The sequence below is a fragment of the Odontesthes bonariensis genome, chromosome 23, assembly GCF_027942865.1.
Source record: "Odontesthes bonariensis isolate fOdoBon6 chromosome 23, fOdoBon6.hap1, whole genome shotgun sequence".
NCBI classification, from domain to species: domain Eukaryota; kingdom Metazoa; phylum Chordata; class Actinopteri; order Atheriniformes; family Atherinopsidae; genus Odontesthes; species Odontesthes bonariensis.
In genome coordinates this window covers 30,563,585-30,584,397 of record NC_134528.1, presented here as the reverse complement: position 1 = coordinate 30,584,397, position 20,813 = coordinate 30,563,585, and the positions used below count along the sequence as shown (strand labels likewise).

The window sequence follows — 20,813 nt, the reverse complement described above, 5'->3', positions numbered from 1 at the left end:
TACCTAGATTTGTTGTTAAAACGAGCAACGGAAAAAACAAAAGCTGTCCATTGTTATGCTAACTCTGAACATGTAAAGATAGTGCAGATAGAGATAATGCAGAAAGTTCAGGGAACAGCAGCTGAAAAAATACATAGGTTGACTGCATGTAAAACAGACCAACCATCAATTGATATTTTTGTAATGGAAGAGTGCAGACTGATTCTAAATTGAGTGAAGATTTAACAATCTGCAAACATAAAATTACCCTACAGCATCAGCATTTGTTTTAACAGTAATGGCTAGGAATTACTTCATAACTTTATCTCTTACATAGTGTTGCAGTGTTGTGTTGGGTCCAAACACTGTAGACACAATACAAGCCAAAAATAAGAGCTCACTGATACACACCATGTTATGCACTATATAGGTTTAGGCAGTGAAAACTTATCCAATGCAGTTCATCTGCTCAACAAATGGTTATCAAATGGTTATGATAAAAATTTGATAAAATACAACAAAATGTTTACATTAGCTGGAGTTACCTTGACATAGTTTGGCTTCAGACAGCAGATAAAGGTAGTTCTGCACCTGAGATTGCAAGAAGAGAAACATAGACATGGGTCAGTCATCAGGGCAGAAGTACAACTTTTACATGAAGACGGAGAATGATGAACAGGGTGCAAAACTGTGGACTTGTGGAGGACATCTACAGAGGCACTGTACATTTCAAGCATGTGGAGTGTGTATTTACTCATGAATCTACATTCTGTTTAAATATGAAACAAGCTGATCATTAACAAAACATGGTCTGTGTTAGTTGCTAACAATTATTTGCAACATCTGAACTACCTCAATATGTCAGGAAAGGTTTATATGTAGTTTTTTGTCATTATAAAAGAATCCACTTTTAAAGTTCATTACAGGTGATATGCACTATTGTGTTCATCCAAACTTTAGCACTTTTACAAATGATGCTAAACAACAGCTTTGGGCCTGCATAACAAGAAATATAAAACTTAAAACATATTTCTGTAGGTTCTCTCCGTAAACCCTACAAGGCAACAAAACACTTTTCCTGACTGATCTGAAAACGTGGTTTTAAACAATAGGAAATAGAAAAGATAGGTAAAACAAAAGATGTTTATATTAGGCTATATTACTTAGTTTCTGTTCATCTGCAAAAATAAAGAGCAAAGAAAGTAGCATTAGTTTAGGTAGAGCATGGGGTCAAACTCAGCCAGTCTTAGTGCATCAGCTGATAGCAGCTGATCTCAATGCTCACTCTGTCAGCCAGTGGCTTTGCTAGTTCCATTCTATGTAGTTTGCAAATGTCATCCAAGGGGTGCTTTTAAGCTGTTTTAGCCCGCCAACTAGTTTCCGATGTGAAAGTCCTGTGTTGGACACGTTAATACACCATGACTTCCTGTCAACATTCACTTTGTTGCTCTTTAAACAGCTCTATACCTTGTACCATATTTTCTCTAACTTTTTCATACAATGAAGGAAATGACAAAAATATTTTTTGCAAAACTTTTTCTCTTGCAGCTTGCAAAACATTTTACCACTGTTCTGTCATGAACACCAAAAACCATTTAGATCACAAGAATTGCTGGCCTCACAGGGCGTTTTTATTCATGGTATTACAACCTCAAATCCAAAAATTGGAGATTGTATGGAAAATACAAATAAATAAAAACAATGATTCTTTCATATATTTAGACTTTTATTTCATTGCAGACTTTATGAACCCAAGATATTTCACCTTTTTCTCATCAGCTGCATTTCATATATTAATATAAATCCATTTTTGGCTTGCAACACATTCTACTAAGTAATATAATATAAGTAATACATGGATATATGTAATATTCCCCTTTGTAATATATTTACAGTCTCGGGTATTTTGTTTTAGTCCCATTCTTCCTGCAAACTCATATGGAGGTGTGTAGCTGTACAGGCTCATCACTGCATTTCTCCTTTCAGAGTTCTCCAACATTCTCTGTTGGGGACAGGTCAGGACTGCAGGCAGGCCAGTCCAGCACCCGTACACTCTTCTTCCTCAGCCGTGCCTTTGGAACGTGTGCAGAATTTTACATTGTCTGCTTGAAATATGGATGGTCTTGAAGGCAGCATGACGTGTCCAGTTTAGGCTTGCTCCTAAATCCTTTATACACTGAATTTCCTGCAGATTCCTTGAATGACTTAATGATATTCTGCACTGTATGTATTTTTTGTACTGATGCATTTTGATGAGTATAATAATGTTTTAGGTAATTAAAAAAACATTTAAAGCAAATAATGAACTATAAGTATTAAATGCAACTTTATAAATTAGGATGAAATAAGATGCAAAACAGCTGCAGAAGTCTTCTAATATATATCATGATGTCAACTGCAATCCGTGATAATTAACACAAAATGAAAATATTATGAACTCCTCGTCTCTTTTCTCATGACATTTACAAAAGTCACTTTGTACACAGCCATCCAATTTCAGCCTCCACATTCAGCCATAACAGCTCTGCATCAGCCACTTTACTCAATGTGTCAGTACCTCTCCAAGCGGGTGGTGAGTTCAGTCAGGGACTGGAGGAAGTGTGAAGCAGCAGTGGAGGACTGGTGGCGGAGTCCCTTCCCCCTCCAACCCAGCTCTCTCTGTTGGATGTATTTGTCTTGAACCTTCCGGAACAGCTCGGAAATCATCTATGGGACCATATTAAAGAGATATGCTCATAGAAATTAGTGTAGAAATTAAAATAATTGAACTGCTTCAAGTGAAACTTGAGGTTGCGAAACTATGTCAAATGTAAATAAAAACAGAATGCAATGATTTGCAAATCTCACAAATGAACATTTTATTCACAATTTAAAAAAAAAGAAAACATTACAATTGCTGAACGTGAAACATTTGACTTTTTCATGAAAATACCTTCTCATCTAGAATTTGATGTATTAATGTGTAGCATCCCCTCTTTTTTTAAACAACATCTGTAAACATCTGGGAACTGAGGAGACCAGCTGCTGGACCTGTTTACCATGTTGGCCCATTCCTGTCTGATAGAGGATTCTGGCTGCTCAGCAGTCCTGGTTCTTCTTGTTGTATTCTAAATGTTTTCAGCTGGTGAAAGGTCTGGACTGCAGGCAGGTCAGTCCAGAACCCGGACTCTGCTACTATGAAGCCGTGCTGCTGGAACAGATGTAATGTATGCAGTATGTTCTACTCTAATGCCTTTCAGCATTGATGGAGCCATTCCAGATGTGCAAGTTGCCAGTTCCATGGGCATTATTGCACCTCCATACCATCAGCAATGCAAGCTTTGAACTGAGAACTGTTAAAAAGCTAGATGGTTCTTGATTTCCAAAAAGGGTTTTCAAATTCAACTTTTAGATAATCTAACCGGAGAACACTTTTCTACAGTCCATTTTAAATTGGCTTTGTTCCAGAGAAAACATCTGTGCTTTCTTTAATAGAGCCTCAGCCTTCATTTGTGGATGGGATGGTGAATTGTGTTCACAATGATTTCTGCCAGTGTTCCTGAGCCTTTGCAGTGATCTCCAGCACAGACCCATGTGTGGTTTTAATGCAGTGCTGCCTGAGGGCCTGAAGCTCATGGGCATCCAATATTGATTTTCCGCTGTGTCCCTCATGCACAGAAATGTCTCTAGAGTCTCAGAATATTATGTACCGTTAATGGTGGATTATCCAAACTCTTCACTGTTTTACACCAAAGAGCATTGTTAGAAAACTGTTCCACAATTTGTAGACTTGTAGATTTTTACAGATTGCTGTACCTCTGCTCATCTTTACTTCTGAGAGACTCCACCTCTCTAAGATGCTCTTTTTTATACCCTGTCATGTTACTGACCTGTCGTTAATAAACCTAATTCTTTGCAGGATTTTCCTACAGTAGTTTCTTCCTACTTTTCCAGCCATTTGTTTCCCTGTCCCAACTTCTTTGAGACATGTTGCTTCTGTATATTTAAAAAGAAATCAAATCAAAAGAAAGAAAGAACAGTTCATTTATCATAAAATAGCAAAAATCTCTTTAAACAAACTTTAAACCAATGACATGTTTTCTATGTTCATTGTAAGTCAAAATATTAGTATATGAGATTTGTAGCATTCTACTTTTATTTACCTTTCACACAGCATACCGATCCTATAAGCTTTGAGGAAGTTATAAGTTTTGTTTCTAACTGAATCTTTTGATGGAATTCAAAAGATTCAGTGTAACATTTCTCATCAACTATTGATGAGAAAAGGCAAAGCAATGAAAAAAAAACCTTGATGAGGATGTTTGTTTTTTTTTCTTATTAGAGTTTTAATTTTAAAAAAGCCACACAAGGTGTTTTATAATTGGGATTTGTATACTTTCAATGAGAATTTAATAAAGACCTTTTGTTCAAAATAAGAAACGGTATTATCATGATATTCATATTACCTATTAACAATAAAAGCTCCTATTTTGAAAAAGATGCTGCAATGTGACAAAGTCTCTCAAAATATACTAAAGATGATACAGATAATGTCTATCTGATTTTGTAACATAATCAATAACTTCTCATGGATAGTCTGTAGTCACAATGTGTCATCTACTACTTTACTTACATATGATATCTAAATCCAAGGACTGCTATAATCACTCCATTATATTTTAATGTCAGATGATTCACCTGTATCCGACTCCTGGCAAAAAGCTCCACCACTTCTGTCCTGAAATGGTCATGGTTTTTATTTAGAAAATTGTGGACCTGGAAAAGATGGTGACATTCTTTTTCAGTCAATTAGGAACACACATTTAATGATGTTAGTGTAGAAGTGCTTCCTGGTTTCAAGATAGATCTATATGAGGGGCTTTTTGGATTGGATAGGTAGAGACTTGAATGTTAAAAAAACGCTAAGCACTCTCAAACTATTTATATCCCCTCATTTTCATGGCATGGACATATTTTTAGCTAAAAGATTCTCAGAGGAAGCGATGAAGGCAAAAACATCTTGGTATAGTATATGATAATGCGTTCTGACGTCCAGACCCTCAGGGAGTGTGAATGAAGGCATTTTAAATCATTTTAAAACAGAGACTTTCTTTAAGTTTTTTGACACTAATAAATACACATCTGTTGCAGAAGTGTGTGATACCTGATATGTGACAGCTCCAGCGTAGTGATAAACAGTGAAAACTGGCATCGGGTTCTTGGGCTTGGCATAGTATGGGCTGTCTGCATGGTGGTAGTGGCACTTCTGGAGGAAGGTGTGGTCAGTGGCCTGTTTAAACCCACCACAAAGGTACAGGACAAAATACCTATACATTGTTGTAATTACAAAAATGAACACAATATCATGATGTCTGATTGATAGCAAAGTAATACTCAGTATGACTTTATAAAGGTTGATGAAGGTGTAATGGTGTGCATCTTGATGAGAACTAATCTGAGATACCAGAATGAGGAATTAGGGATATTTGAGTTTTAATACTTTGGTCATAGCTGGAATTATATTTAGGTTAGTGTAACGTAGTTAAACTAATTCTTAGTTTGTATTTTTATTTCATGTCACTTCACTAACTCTCATTTCCTGCCTTTCTTCCCTGCCATGCAATTAACTCATTTCCCTCACTTAGGTTTCCCCGCCCATCTCCTCCTCACCTGCAGTCTATTTGCTCATTAGTTCCTCAGTGTATATATATTAGTCACTTTCACTTGTTTCCTGCCAGATTGTCTTGTGTTGTACTTTGCCAGGCTATCCAGCATTTCCAGTCCTGCCTACCTGTTCTGACTCTGTTTTGCCTTTCTTGGACTCCGGATACCTGCCTGCCGCTTGTTGGATTTGTTTGCCTTATTCTGATCACCTGGTTTTGACCCTGACTGTTTTTTGGACTAAGTAAACTGATCTTCCCTTGCTAATCGCCTGCCTCATTGTGGTGCTTTTGGGTTCTCCTTTGCCAGCATCAGTGAACGTGACAGTTAGATTTGAAAGTTGGGGTGTAGCATTCAGTTCTGTCTTTTAAGATTATAATGATTGGTAAGGGACTGCATCATGTCATGAGGCTGCTCAGAGAGAAAGAGTTATAAGCATGTGGGGTGTGAGTCAGGGTGTGTACCTGTGGGAGGCAGGTCTGATCATCAAGTATGCGAAGGATGCCATGTGGCCTCAAGGAAATCAATTCTAGACAACAGTGGAAATCCTTGAGTGAAATTGGATTCCACTTGATGTGTTCTGCACTGTATTCCTCCTGCAAGACATGTGCACTGTAATACTGCAAAGTGCAAACTGATGTTAAAAGTTTCCCCACTCAGGGAAAGGAAAGGCATAATGATAATTATTTGATCTTTATAATCAGTTTTCAACTCACGGACCTGCTCCTGAGAAATGACTGCTTTGTTAAGAAAATGCTGCAGCTTCTCGTTGGCAAAGTTGATACACAACTGCTCAAAGCTGTTCACTCCCAGATCCTGCGCAAGAACATAGAGGCGTTGTGAAGCCACATTCAGCACAAAATGAATATAATCGGTCACTTGGAAATTTTCTGATCCTAATCATGGGTACCAACCTCAAAACCGTAGATGTCAATAACACCCACTGTGCTGTCCATCTCTGTGGGACTCAGCCAGTCATTGATCTGCTCCAACAGCCAGTCAAACAGCACTGAATACAAGGCTTTGGCAATGGCATCTCTAGAGAGGAAGAAGAAAACAAAACGAACATTAAAGCTGCAAGCAGTGATGAAGGCCCTCGCACCTAGGCAGCATTTTGGCCAGTGACGCAGCCTCGTGACTGACCAATTGTGGCCTGTTGTCCCCCGTTTGGCGGGCATGGCGCTTCAAGGATGCAGGGATGCTTCATCCAATCAGACATTTGAAGAGAAACTTCACACGAGATAATGCCGACACGCAAACAGTCCAGCACTGTTAGTAATCATTAGGACAGGACAGGACAGGACAAAGTAATATCAAATTTTGGATTCATGGTGAAGGACTGTCATTTAACAGGAAGCATCTTAAATAAGCAATCTTAAATTTCTGAAGAAATTTTGATGGGTGCCAATGGAGCTACTGCCGCTGAGAGATAGAGGCTGTCATGATATAGTCATATTGTATTGTGACCAAGGTCTCCCTGTCTCTTGGACCCATATTGTGCCCGCATCTTGACCGGGGATTTTAACATTCACATGGATAATATGACGGATGGTAATGTCAAAGAATTTTCTTTTGTGGCAACATGTAACAGAACCTACCCACCTTCGAAGTCACATTCTGGACCTGCTCATTTCTAAAGGTGTTGATATTTCTTCTGTTGTTGTTACTGATTTGGCCTTGTCTAACCATTTTTGTATTTTATTTGATTTATTGATCACTCAGAATGTTCAAACAACCAGCTTCTCAGTTAAGAAGAGGTACATTAATGAGAAAACAAGTGCTCAGTTTAGGGAGGCCATAGCTATGTTACCAACAATGAGCGCAGAGTCGGTTGAAGGAATGCTGGATCATTAACTTAAAAATGTTGAATGTAATGGAAGCTGTTGCACCGATAAGAATCAAGAGCACCTTGATCAAACAGAAAACCCCATGGAGAAACACCACTACGGTCAAAAACCTGAAAAGAGAATGCAGGAAAGCTGAACGTAAGTGAAGGAAAACAAAGCTTCAGATTCACTATGAGCTGTACAAACAAAGCCTGCGTAGTTATAACAATGAGCTGTGCAAGGCCAGACAGCTGCATTTATCTGAAATGATTAATAATTCTCCAACTCTGTTTGCTATGGTTGAAAAACTCACAAATCCTCCTAAGCAGTCAAACCCAGACCTCCTCTCCACAGAGAAATGCAACGAATATGTGTCTAAAACCTAGAAATAACTCTGACGTTATGTCACAATTTAATATTGTTGATTTAAAAATCGTAGAGGAAACAGTTCGGCATCTGAAATCAACAACTTGCACTCGGACATAATACCATCCGACTTTTTAAAAACACTAAAGACAGCTGCCATTAAGCCACTCCTGGAGCGGTCCTTAAAGGGATAGTCCTGTTCCAGGATCCGGCACAAATTAAGCCCCGCTCGCAACTGGTTCCACAAGAGAGGGGCCTAATAACTGAAGGCTCTGCCTCCCATTCTACTTTTAGAAAGTCTAGGAACCACAAAGATACCTGCAGTTTGAGAGTGAAACTCTCTGTTTGGAAAATCTTGCCATTTAGAGCTTTATATGTGAGGGGAAGAATTTTAAATTTTATTCTGAATTTAACAGGGAGCCAATGAAGAGAAGCTAAAACTGGAGAAATATGATCTCTCACAGTCTTGTTGCAGAGGGAAAATAAGATGCATTGTAAGGTTGACTGATGGAGAGGCCCCTAATGTATACCAGAATATTGTGGCAGGGGGGAAATACCTTGAAGGCAAATGTTCTGATTTACAGGTTGATCTAAATCCCAACCATCATCTGTGGTCGTGAATTATGAGGAGTGACGGAAAGAATGATATTATTAACACCGAAAGCATTGAAATGTCTCCACAGCCAATGCTGCTTTGAGTAGAAAGGAAATGGGTATATTAGAGCTCTTACCTTGATTCTATGGCACTTTCCACAGACAGAGGGCAGTAAATCCTGTCATAAGTGGTTTCCTGAGAAAAAGAAAATCAATCTGTGTGCACACATGCTCATCAAGAGACTAATTGGTACATGAGTGGCTACTGACTGTGACTCTGTGGGTGATGACTGTCTGCAGGGCCTCAGTGGAAATCTGCAGCAAGGAGCCAACCCTCCTGCTCTCAGCCTCACTTAAGATACGAGCCACCTGGAATGACTCACTCTGAAACAATACCAACTAATGTGTTATAGCATTGTCTTAACTAACTCTTACTATCATTCTTGCCATACACACACCTCATATGAATTGAAACAGATGTTGCCCAGCTGTAGGATTGCAGAGAGGATAGCCCACATGGTGGAGATCTGATCAGCCTTTAGACCAATTGTCTCAAAGCACTGAACCAAAAGCTGGAAGTCCTCTTTGTCCTGCTTCCCCCTCAACTCACAGGCACCACCCTAGACAAGAGTGATTTTTAAAAGAAGGCATGAATACTGTGCACAATGAGTGATAAAAGAGGGGAAAGAAAGAGGAAAAAAAGATTAGAATTGGATTTTTTCAGTGTGACGTACTTGGTTTAGGTAGTAATAGGTCTCGGCTCCTTGTAGGTAGAGTTCCTGTTTGTCCCAGTCGTTCATACCTGCCAGCAGCTCATAAAACACATGGTAGTTCCTTTCTTTGTTGGTCTACATGGTAAATGAGAAAAGGAACTAACTTAAAGCTGATGGCTTGTTGAGGTTGTGAAAACATAATCAAAATTCAATGCATATGACTATTCTGTCATACATGATGAATGAATGTACAGTCATACACCATCATATAAGACTGTATTGTACAAAATGTTGGTTAATGTCAACATCGACTAGATTTTGTTATTTCATTAGATAAAATTAATTCCCAAAATGAAAAGATCATTCCCCTCATAACTAAAAAGTTGACTTGCTGTTGCAAGTTGAGGAAGAAGAAAGTGATCAGAATTCTTTCATCATACAATCAATGTAACATTGAAAGAGAAAGCCGAACCAGCATGCTCGACAGCCCAACTATCTGCCACCCCCATCCCCAAAACTATGTTGCTGGGATTCCTAAAAACCACTACCAAGTTGAGATGTGCTCACCTGAAAGACAACCCTAGACTTCTCCAGGAGATATTTGGACAGTGAAGTCCCTACAACAACTCCCCTGTAAACCCAGAGGTGACACAATGTTAAATTAAACAGCTACAATTAATCTTTGTTGAAACAAAAGAAGAAGAAAAAATACTACATCACAAAAACTACAGTATCAACTGTTGGACTTACTGGAGAATGTGGATGTGGAGGTACTTGCCAAAGCGGCTAGAGTTGTTGTTGAGGATAGTCTTGGCATTCCCAAAGCTCTCTAGGATGGGAAAGACCTTCATGGGCTGATTAAACAAGAGCAAGAGCAAAATTAATTTGGTTGGGGGTGTATCAGCTTATTCTCTTCAGGGATGCTAAATGCCATCTGATCTTTTGTTTTCCACAGGGACGTACCGGTCGGAAATTGTCTTCTCTGCCCTTATAAATGGAGCTGAGGTAGTGGACTATGAGCTTGGTAGCTTCAGTCTTCCCTGAACCACTTTGTCCACTACACCAGAAGCACAGTATCAGACAAATCAACATTCTTAGAATCAAAATAAAGGTAGTGCAGTTAGTCATAAGTTCCTACAGTTTTAAAAGACACTTAACAATAACTTTTTAAATAATTTGTTTAAAAGTCCAGTGATTTCCTAAAACAGCAGGTCATTTTCTAAGGAAATCTCACTCAGAAAATATAGCTGCAAGCAGCGATATGGGGGTCCTAGCAGAATGGCACAATAGGGAAGGCTTGGGCTGCTCAGGAAGGCGTCGTGAGTCCATGCACCAAGTTTGACATTGATACATCAATGCATCACAGAGATACGGCCAAATGTCCCGTTTGCGAGTCGGCGCAGAGTTTGATTGGCTGTCGCGGTTAAACGGAAGTGAAATAAAAAGATCCACATGATAACTTATGTGCGGCTTTGTCTAAAGATTCTATGTGCCACGTCCCGTGGAGATTGGACAATCTCAGTGGCCTGAAATACTTTTTGAAGGTTTTCAATTAAATTCAAAATGGCGGAAAATCCAAGATGGCGCAGATGACGTCATGAGGTGCGTTGACCCCGTCTGCATCCAGAGATTCCATTGGTACCTCAATTGTGACATTTGGACCAAGGGGTCCAAAGATATGAGCAAAAATGCATTTTTGCTACATATAGCGCCACCTATAGGCCAAACGTCACTAAACTTCGTTGGCCTCTTACCGTCCTAGTCACGAGTCTGTGTTATAAGTTTGACATCATAACATCAAATGGTTGCCAAGGTATGGCCTCACTTCCGGTTTGGCGGCGTCAACCTTGAGTTTGATTGCCTTTTATGGTAAATCGGAAGCCTAATTAAAAATTCCACACAATAACTTTTGTGCGGCTTGGTCTTAAGAGTCTATGTGCCAAGTTTCTTGAAAATTGTACAATCTCTGTGACCTGAAATGCTTTTTTAAGCTTTTTGATAAAATTCAAAATGGCGGAAAATCTAGGCATATGCAAATTGACATCATAGGGTGTGTTGGACTCGTCATGATCCAAGGATTCCAACGATGCCTCACTTGTGAAATTTGGAGTAGTAGTCCAAAGTTATTAGGCTGAATGCACTTTGAACTTTGATGTGTTGGTGGCGCTAGAGAGTAAGCTCTTGGGGTATGAAAATTCTAGACTTTGGCTTTGGCACTTGGCTGATTACGTGTGCCAAATTTCACAACTTTTTACCATAGCGTTCATGGGGCTGCCATAGACTTCAATTGTAGCAGAAATTGATCAATAATAGGAAAAGCTACTAACTCAATGGGTTCCTGCAGCTTCACTGCTAGGACCCCCAAATAGAACATTTTTGGGGAAATATTTCCAGTGATGGATTAAACCACATTTGATGCACACAGTTTTTGTAGACCGAGCTTTCAACAGAGCATCAAATATCTTGTTTAAATTACCTATCTACCTTTAGAGATCATAACTGATGGCAAACTGATGGTCTTTTGAGCAAAACCTGAAGCAGCATACAGACTTGATTCTTATTCTAATAAAGCTACAAGGAGATAAATAATGAAATTACTGACTGAAACGTTGTTTTTGTCAATACCTTATGATGATACATTGCTCCAGTGTGGAGGCCTGAGAAAGTCGAAAGGCTGAGTCAGCTATGGAATATACATGGCTGAAGGAGAGAACAAAACAATGTCAAACACTAACAATGAGAACTATAAGACAGCCAGACACTTTGAAGGGGCTCAAACCTTTCGCTGAGGCAAAGGGTGTCAGTTGAAATAACAGCTGCATGACAATGTAGAACAGAAATTTTTGCTCACGGTGAGTTTGTATGCTGCTCTTTGCCCTTGTATTTCTGTCTTAACTCCTCTGTGTTAAACCTAAGTGGCTTGAAGGGGTTAATCGACAGGAGCATATTTCCAATGTAAGTCTGAAAAAAAGAATACACAGACATTTAAATACACTGACACAGGTGATAGTATGTTTGGGTAAGCCAGACCCGAATGATTGTGTATGATACTTGAATTATATTAACACATTGTGATATATGGCACCAGCAGATTTATAGAAACCATATAACATACATATCAACATGGCACCAGTATGTCTGGAAGTTCCTTATAGAACCCATATGGTGAAAATATCATCTAAAGGCAGATGTGTAGTTCTGCACGTACCTTAAGGTATAAATAGGACCTGGCTTTCCTTTGTGCGATATCTTACTACTGAAGCATGCAATATAACATGTAGTCCTTTGCATTGTGGCAGCTAGGGTGGGTGGGGGGGGGGGTAAGCTTTGGGGAAAGCTTGCCTGGAAGAGTTGAAGCTGTTATAGCTGCAAAGGGTCGGCCGATGTCATATTAAACCTTATGGATCAAGAAGGGGATGCCACTTAAGTTCATATGCGTGTAAAGGTAGATGAGCGAATACTTTTGGCAATATAGTGTATGTGTTTCGAAGCTCCAGTGGGACAGTGCGATAGAGATGGCATCCTCTGTTGATATATTTTCTCTGTACACGAACTGGTGGCTATCCAGATCAGCAGGGATATTGGTCGTGGTGTAGGAAAGGACAAGTCTCTCAATGCACTTCATTGCAATGGGTGTCAGGGCCACTGGTCTGTTGTCATTGAGGCACCTGACTGCTTGCTTCTTGGGAACGGGGAATATGGTGGTGGATTTAAGGCATGTGGGTACTGCATTCTGTTAAAGGGACAGGTTGAAGATGTTGGTCAACACTCCTTCAGTTTGCGGCCTGGCACCCTGTCTGGTCCTGCTGCTTTGGTGTTGTCTATCCTCTTCAGAGTGGATCTCACTTAGTGATGTTAGAGGATGTGTGCAGGTTCCTCTCTTGATGGTGCAGTGGGAGCTCCTAGTCTGGGGTGACTGTCGAACTGTGCGAAGAATTGGTTCAGAGCATCATGAAGTGTGGTGCCATGGCTGGGCGATGAAGTGTTGCTGTTATAGTCTGTAAGTGCTTTGATTCCTTTCCAAATGCCGCGGACGTTGTCGTCCATGAAGTGGTTCTCGATGTGCTGCTGTTATCTGCACTTGGCTTCCCTGATACCATTGTTTAATTCCATGTGTATATATATATATATATATATATATATATATATATATATATATATATATATATAGAAGGACGCCCCAGAGGGTGAAATGGCTGGTTAATCTGGCCAGGTGAAGCAGCGGACCAAACTCTCTTTCTCCACCGCTCCTGCAGACGACTGTCTATTCGGATAGACTGAGAGACGAGTGTGTCCAAATAAGGAGGAAGATCGTGGGCCGCCAGCTCGTCTTTGATGTCATCTGAGAGGCCGTTGTAGAAGGCATCGAAGAGCGAAGCAGCGTTCCAGTTACTCAGCTGCTATGGTACGGAACTCAATAGAGTAATCGGATACAGACCTTCCCTGCTGTGCCACGTTAAACAAACCCCGAGCAACCTCTCTTCCGGGGGTGACATGGTCGAAAAACTTTCCGCAGCTCGTCGGAGAACAGTTTGGCAGATGAGCAGATGGCGGATTCCTTCTCCCACTCTGCGGTTCCACAGTCTCCAGCTCTGCCGGCAAGCAGAGAGACAATATACGCCACCCGGGATCTTTCGGTGGGGAAGGCGGAGGGCTGGAGTTCAAAGGCGAGGGAACACTGTACGACGAACGGCCGGAAGCAACCCAGAGCACCGGAATAACGGTCCGGAGGAGGCAAACGAGCATCCGACACTAGAGGAGGGCTGACAGACGATGCAGGGTCCGGACCACGATCTGACAGCGAGAGCCTATGGAGAAGTTCTTGAATGCTCCTATCATGACGAGCCGCCATCTCCTGCAAACCGCCTGAAATGGAGGTAAATTGTTCATCGTGGCGCTGAAGAGCGCTGGCCTGTGCTCTCAGCTCATTTCAGATTGAGTCAGTGCCGGCTGGGTTCGTGGTGGCCAGATTGTTCTGTCACGATCACTGATGCTGGCAAAGGAGAACCCAGAAGCACGACAATGAGGCAGGCGATTAGCAAGGGAAGATCCGTTTACTTAGTCAAAAAAAAAAAAGTCAGGGACAAAACCGGGCGATCAGAATAAGGCAAACAAATCCGACAAGCGGCAGGCAGGTATCCGGAATCCAAGAGAGGCAAAACAGAGTCAGAACAGGTAGGCAGGACTGGAAATGCTGGATAGCCTGGCAAAGTACAACACAAGACAATCTTGCAGGAAACAAGTGAAAGTGACGAGTATATATACACTGAAGAACTATTGAGCAAATAGACTGCAGGTGAGGAGATGGGCAGGAAACCTAGGCGAGGGAAATGAGTAAATTGCATGGCAGGATCTGAAATGACAGGCGAGTTAGTGAAGTGACATGAAATAAAAATAAATACAAACTAAGAATTAGTGTAACTACGTTACAATAGTACTGCTTTACAGATATTCCTGATGTGTCATCCTGAGCGCTCAAAGCTCCTCCATTCCCCTTTTCGCTGTCTTGCTCCTACCCTATATCTGAGATGTCTTCCTCTTCATCTTCATCTTCATCTTCATCTCTCTTCATCTTCCACTTCGTCAGGAATTTCGGGTCTTCTATCAGGCATTTTTTGCGTTCTAGAAATTTCTACTACTCCCGCTTGTAAATAACTATCTGGAAAAAGCCTCAGCAGAAAAACTGAAAAGGACAAAAGATTCCAAAAAAAGTTGGAACGCTGAGCAAAATCAAAACAGAATACAATGATTTGTAAATCTCATATACCAATAATTTTCAAATTGGCTTTTGAACTTAGAGCTGGATACAAGATGGTTCCTGTACTCTTTAGCGCTGAGGGCTCAGCGTCTGTGAATTCCAAACAATTTCAACAGTTTTCCTCTTTGCATCAGTCCACTTTAAATGAGCTTGGGCCCAGAGAAGATGATGACATTTCTGGATCATGTTGACATGTGCTTCTTTTTTAAATTATAAAGCTTCACCCTACATCTGTGGATGTCACGGTGAACCATGTTCATAGATAATGATTTCTGGAAGCGCATGAAGTGATTTCCATAAAATAATCCATCTATTTTTTGGGGGCTTTTTATGCCCTTAATGATAGGACAGTTGGAGAGAGACAGGAATGCAAGGGGCACAGAGAGGGGGGAGACATGCAGCAAAGGGCCGCTCGGTGCGGGACTCGAACCGTGGCCAGCTGCAGCGAGGACTACAGTCTCTGTACATGGGGCGGCCGCCTAACCCACTACGCCACCAAAAGCCCCTAATCCATCTATTTTTAATGCAGTTCATGATCTGAAGATCATGAGTATCCAATATGTGTTTTTGGATGTCTCTGACGCAGAGAGGTTAAAGGTTTTCTAAACATTTTGATAATATTATGTATACTGTAGATGATGAGTTTGATTTTACAAACTTACATAATGATCTGTTTAGCACTTTGAGCAATGTATGTCCTCAGCCAAATATTAATGTACGCTCAGTTTTTCAAATGTAACCTTAGAAAGAGCCCTGGGCCTGATAGGATCACTAGCAAACTTCTGAAAGTCTCTGCAGATCAATTCTCCAATGTTTTTATGGATATATTTCATTTGTCTCTTGCTTAAGGTCCCTAAGCTATGGAAGGAATCTATTATTGTACTTGTGCCAAAAAACAAATCCCTAAAAGAACTAACGGACTTTCGACCTGCGGCTTTAACCTCAATTGTGATGAAAAGTTTTGAGCGTTTAGTCAAGCAGGTACTTACAACAGACAATAACATAACAGACAATAATTCAGAAAAATCATCAATAAAACTTGCACAGTATCCTGGAGATCTGTAAATGATTAAGAACAGAATTTTGGGATCACCCTTTAAAATAAAACTAAGATATTCAAAGAGAAGTGAAATCACCAAATGAGATCTCTTTACACTGGAATGTATCTTTAAAAAAGAAATGGAGAGCCGGTGTGCTCCATAGTGACACAGTCTCTCCAACAGCAGAGAAAAGCCTTCCTTCAGGATCTCAGAGCCAGTCTTCCTTCTCAGAATATCTAAAGACCCTGTGTGGACAATGATCCTCGTGCCATCTGGATGAGTAGACAGAATGGTCGGCAAAATATCTATCAGTTCCCTGAGTGATGTATCAGAAAAAGTTATATTTTCCGTCTTTGCCATTCTGACATGCTGTGTTATAGAGTCCCCGATCAGAATGGTGTCTATTGCTTTTTGTGTGGAGGTGTCGATCGCTTCTGTAGTCCTCACCTTGGTTGTGGGATTTGGGCTTCTCCTGATGATCTGGTTAGCCCTTGGCTGAGGTTTGGGGCCATTTCTCTTGTTTTCATTCATGTTTGGGTTACATTCATCATCACACACTCTATTTTGAGTCAACGGATCGTATCTATTATGCAATAGAACTTCAGGTGGCGGAGTGAGTGCTGGAGGTTCAGGTTTGGTGCTGGATTTACCTCTGCGACGGACAACATGAGACCAGATCCTGGCTGGGGTTGATGATTTGGGTTTGGCACCAACACTGTTCCAGTGTGAGATGTCAGTCGGACCGTCCGGTTTGGAAGCTTCACCAGATATTCCAGTGTCATTTGGACAGATCCAGGGAAGTGTGTCAGCCAGGGCTGCAGTGTGAGATTCCACATCAGTTGTGATCCCGTGTAGAAAGATCTGAGTTAGTCCTTTGGCACATGAAGGCTCCACAGCCTGCGCAGGAACTATAATAGAGTCAATAAATTCCTCGTCGTTACGAATGTCTTGCAGCGTTTCAATCCTCTTCTCGAGCTGTGCTACCTTCGCAAAGAGTAGCTCACACTGTGTGCAGCGCACTGATACTGCAGGGTTAGGAGACATTGGGCCTCATGCATTTTCGTATTTTTATTCTAAATTTCTCTCACTTTTTTGGTACGAAGGTCTCGTACGAACGCGCCACGTCAGATTCAACAAATGCTCTTAAAGGTGGGGCAGTGTTTCCCACACATAGACTAATTCGTGGTGGTGCGCCACAGATTAAACATCGGCCGCCACATATTGCGTTTCGTTATTATTTTTTTTTTCTAACGCTATTTAAAAAATACTTGTATTCGTTAAGCTGCATTTCCTTTCCCTGCTCTCCCTCCGTCTCTCTGTCCCTCGCGTCTCTCTCGCATAGCCTACACACACACACAGCCCCTCCCCTCCGTGCTTCCCTGGAAGCGTGGAAGCTTGCTAGATTAGATTAGCTCTATTGAGAATGAGGAGTTGTCATCATAGTACACAGCCCCGCCCCTATCCGCCATGTTGGCAGAATGCTAGCGAGAAAATGCCATTCTCTCCGTTCGTTTACATTGTACGCGTGTGTTTTTAAATCAGTAAGTTTAAACAGTGCGGAATTGCAAGAACATGCCTGGAAATCACTGCTGTGTGAAGAACTGTTCCAGTACCTCACATAATACGTTTGGGAAACATAGGAACAACGAAATACATTTTTTTTCGGTTTCCTAAATGGATGCAGCATCAGGGAGAGCAGGCGTCTGACCTGACGAGGAGACGCCGGATTGCCTGGCTGGCTGGACCTTACTTTCGATTGCACCCCTCCGTCGATGAGAGTGTGTTCTCTACATTTTCACTCGGGTACATTATCTAAAAATCTCTTTATGTTGTTGTCTCTTAAAGCTACGAAGTTACTTTATGTTGTTGCAAACCCTGAAGTGCACCTGACGTTGCTGCCTAGCGAGCTAACTAGCGAACTGTTGCCTCTTCGAAAATGAATGTTAACTACCCCCTAATGTGGCTAATGTGTTAATGTGTACCCCTTCAGCCCTTTTGTCATACCATGAGCAGCTCAGTCTGTATCTTTATTTTGCATGTGTTCTGTGATGGGTTTGCCATTGATTGCATAGATTTTTTTCATAAACTATTTATTCTGTTGTAGGTAAGCCATCATATGAGATGTTGGAGAACCACGCTGACTGGACAAATTCAGCTTTTTACATTCAACTGTACCTGTGCACATGCTGCTCAAATGTGAGGGTGAAAACCTAATGCCTTTAGATAAGATTGTCACTGTTTGCTGTGCCTTAATGAACATGTGCAAAAGTGTTGTTTGAGTTCATTCCTCATTGTTCATTACTTTTTAATTTGTTTGAAATAAATGTTTGAGTGCCTTGTTCATTACCTTTTAATTTGTTTGAAATAAATGCTTGAGTGCCTTGTTCATTACCTTTTAATTTGTTTGAAATAAATGCTTGAAACAACTTGATATGGCTTAACAATGTTTATTAACAGAACAGGAAAAAAGAATAAGGGCGCAAGGTGCAGAATGCAATATACCTCTAGGAAACGTTAACAGTGCAAAAGAACATGTGTGCATTCAGAATAAAAATTATAAAAATTTCCAGCATGTAAACATTGACAACAAGCAATAATAAAATAATACTGTTACTAGTGCAAAAGAACAAAGAAACACTATTCAGCACAAGAAGACCAAAACCATGGCGTGTCAGCGGAGGGTCTGTCCACAAGCCCCACACAACTGAAGTGATACCACTGGACTGGTAAGTGGAGGCTCACAGAGTCTCCGTGAATGCAGGACCTGTAAAATAAATAAAGTTAAATAAACTAAACAGTAAAAAGCATTTATTTCAAGTTACAGTCTACACTTTAGACACATTGATAATGGCTGTAATCTAACCAGGACATGTACACCTTGCATTCAAAATGTTAATGGCTTAAATCTAACCAGGAATGTACGCCTTGCATTCACACATAAGTACCCTAGCCAACCCAGAACTGGTTTGTTCACTTTGCAGCCCCCAACACCCAACACAATCACCTGCTACAGTATGTGTCGTTGGGCTAAAATCAAATGACAACTAAATACCTAAACATAAGCTTTAGCATACATCAAAACATTGGAAACGTTTGTGTACATTGAACATCTCGTTAATCTAGTGTTTACGAAACAAGTCGCAGTTAATTACGTTGCCATTTTGGTCAAGAAGTGTCTAAATGCAATGTAATTACAACACACTAAAACGCATGACAAGAACCTTACCTTTGCCAGTACAACGCTGTTATCATCACCAGAGCCACCTGGAGGCTTGTAGATGGCCAAGTCCTGCACCCAGCCACAGCAGAAAGTCTCGTACGATTCCAAAGATTTGTGACTTTTAAACTCCTGCATAGTGTAGTAACTTACACCAAAGACAAGATAATTGACTATGTCCATATATGTGCACGGAGGTGCCATTCTGCTGCAGGGAGCTCGTAAGGATCAATATTTTGGATGCTGGACAGTTTCTCCAAATGCCGCTGCTTTGCGCTTGTAATAAGCTTTTCCCTGCAAGGTCCCTTTTCTTTCGCCTTATCTCTCTCAATTGCTTTGCTTTCTTTCTTTCTTTTGTATTTGTCTCAGCCCTGCCGAAATGACAAATGCGGGAGGATATCCGTTAAGTTAATGGCGTTGCCCCTGGCAACCAATAGATTCTTCTGCCAACATGGCCGACCAGCCGACCGGAGTCACGTGACTCCTCATTCTCAATAGCTCTGGCTCAACCGAAAGAAGACGGCTGGCGAAATTCACGAAAGGTTGGTATCACGTGCACCTTTATAAAATCACACATTAAAAAGTCCTATAAAAATATTTTATATTTTTAATACAATGTTGTCCCGTCCTGACCCGACCCATAGCAAACAAGCGATTACGCCTTCTTTATAAAGTTAACTAGTCGCAAGTTTGCCGTAAAAAAAAAAAAAAAATGTAGTTGGGTTGTCGAGGTCTAAACACTAGCAGCTGCGAATCAAATAAAGTAGTTTTTTTAAACTCTTACACTGAATGTTTGCTGCTTCAATCCAGATGAGTATTGAAAAATATTTTCGGCGATTGAAAAAGAGACGTGTTGAGGATGAGGAGCAGCCTGAACCGGAGGTATCAGTCTGAAACAGCTGAACAGTCCCACCAGTGTAATTAGCTATGTTATTCATTTGTTTACAATGAAGATGTGAAAATCTGCAGAAAAGCCGCACCTGTGTCACCCACCGTGACACAGGTGTCACACATCCTTACGTCCCCCATCATTTTCCTTGATGGAGAAATTATCCAGGTTCTTAACTCCCGATGTGACATATATGTCACATTACAGATCTCTGACAGTGGGGGGTGGTATTTTGGAAAAAAATTCTGAAATGGGTTCTATGTGGTCTATTTAGGCTGTTATAACCCCCTTAATTTTAATTTAAGTACAAATGGGTCTGGGTTCTTATGGGTTAATACAATAAAGTTCTGTGTGACCAATTATTAACGAAGGAATTATTTTGAAGAATTTTTTACCCCCCCCCACCACACATCGCCTTCACATCTGTGGGAAACACTGTGGGGTCTGAGAAAACGGTTCCTGCAAGCTATATTTTTGAAAATACACAACCTTGCCTCTCCCTTCAGCCCACCCCTCTAAACCACGCCTTCAAAACACACGAACGAGTCACGAGTCTGTGAACGCGCAGGGGGAGGGGTGAGGGGGGCTGACGGTTGATTGGCATGTCAGAATCCAATAGAAGTAACTCTCATCATTACTTCTATTGGTCAGACATTTCCTCTTGCTACACCCTCTACAATGGACTAAAATATAAATTTTTTTTCCAAACATTCTATTTTAGTGGGTGCAATGGGGTCGGGAGGAGGCTTTCAGACAATATGATAAAAAATGCTCCAGAAAACATCTCATAC

General features: G+C 40.8%; 1 protein-coding gene across 1 annotated transcript in view; it reads right to left on the bottom strand.

The window, feature by feature from the left end:
• Positions 1–20,813, bottom strand: part of myo15b (myosin XVB) — a 79,645-nt gene that overhangs the window by 48,850 nt on the left and 9,982 nt on the right. The window contains exons 5-20 of the mRNA XM_075457115.1: positions 11,970–12,079; positions 11,744–11,818; positions 10,082–10,175; positions 9,869–9,972; positions 9,686–9,749; positions 9,140–9,253; positions 8,864–9,025; positions 8,676–8,789; positions 8,543–8,601; positions 6,534–6,657; positions 6,340–6,435; positions 6,084–6,215; positions 5,123–5,248; positions 4,657–4,734; positions 2,537–2,685; positions 525–570 (exon numbers count right to left, since the gene is read on the bottom strand). Of these exons, the coding sequence (XP_075313230.1) occupies positions 525–570; positions 2,537–2,685; positions 4,657–4,734; positions 5,123–5,248; positions 6,084–6,215; positions 6,340–6,435; positions 6,534–6,657; positions 8,543–8,601; positions 8,676–8,789; positions 8,864–9,025; positions 9,140–9,253; positions 9,686–9,749; positions 9,869–9,972; positions 10,082–10,175; positions 11,744–11,818; positions 11,970–12,079 (1,647 nt within the window). The remainder of the gene's footprint in view (positions 1–524; positions 571–2,536; positions 2,686–4,656; positions 4,735–5,122; positions 5,249–6,083; positions 6,216–6,339; positions 6,436–6,533; positions 6,658–8,542; positions 8,602–8,675; positions 8,790–8,863; positions 9,026–9,139; positions 9,254–9,685; positions 9,750–9,868; positions 9,973–10,081; positions 10,176–11,743; positions 11,819–11,969; positions 12,080–20,813) is intronic.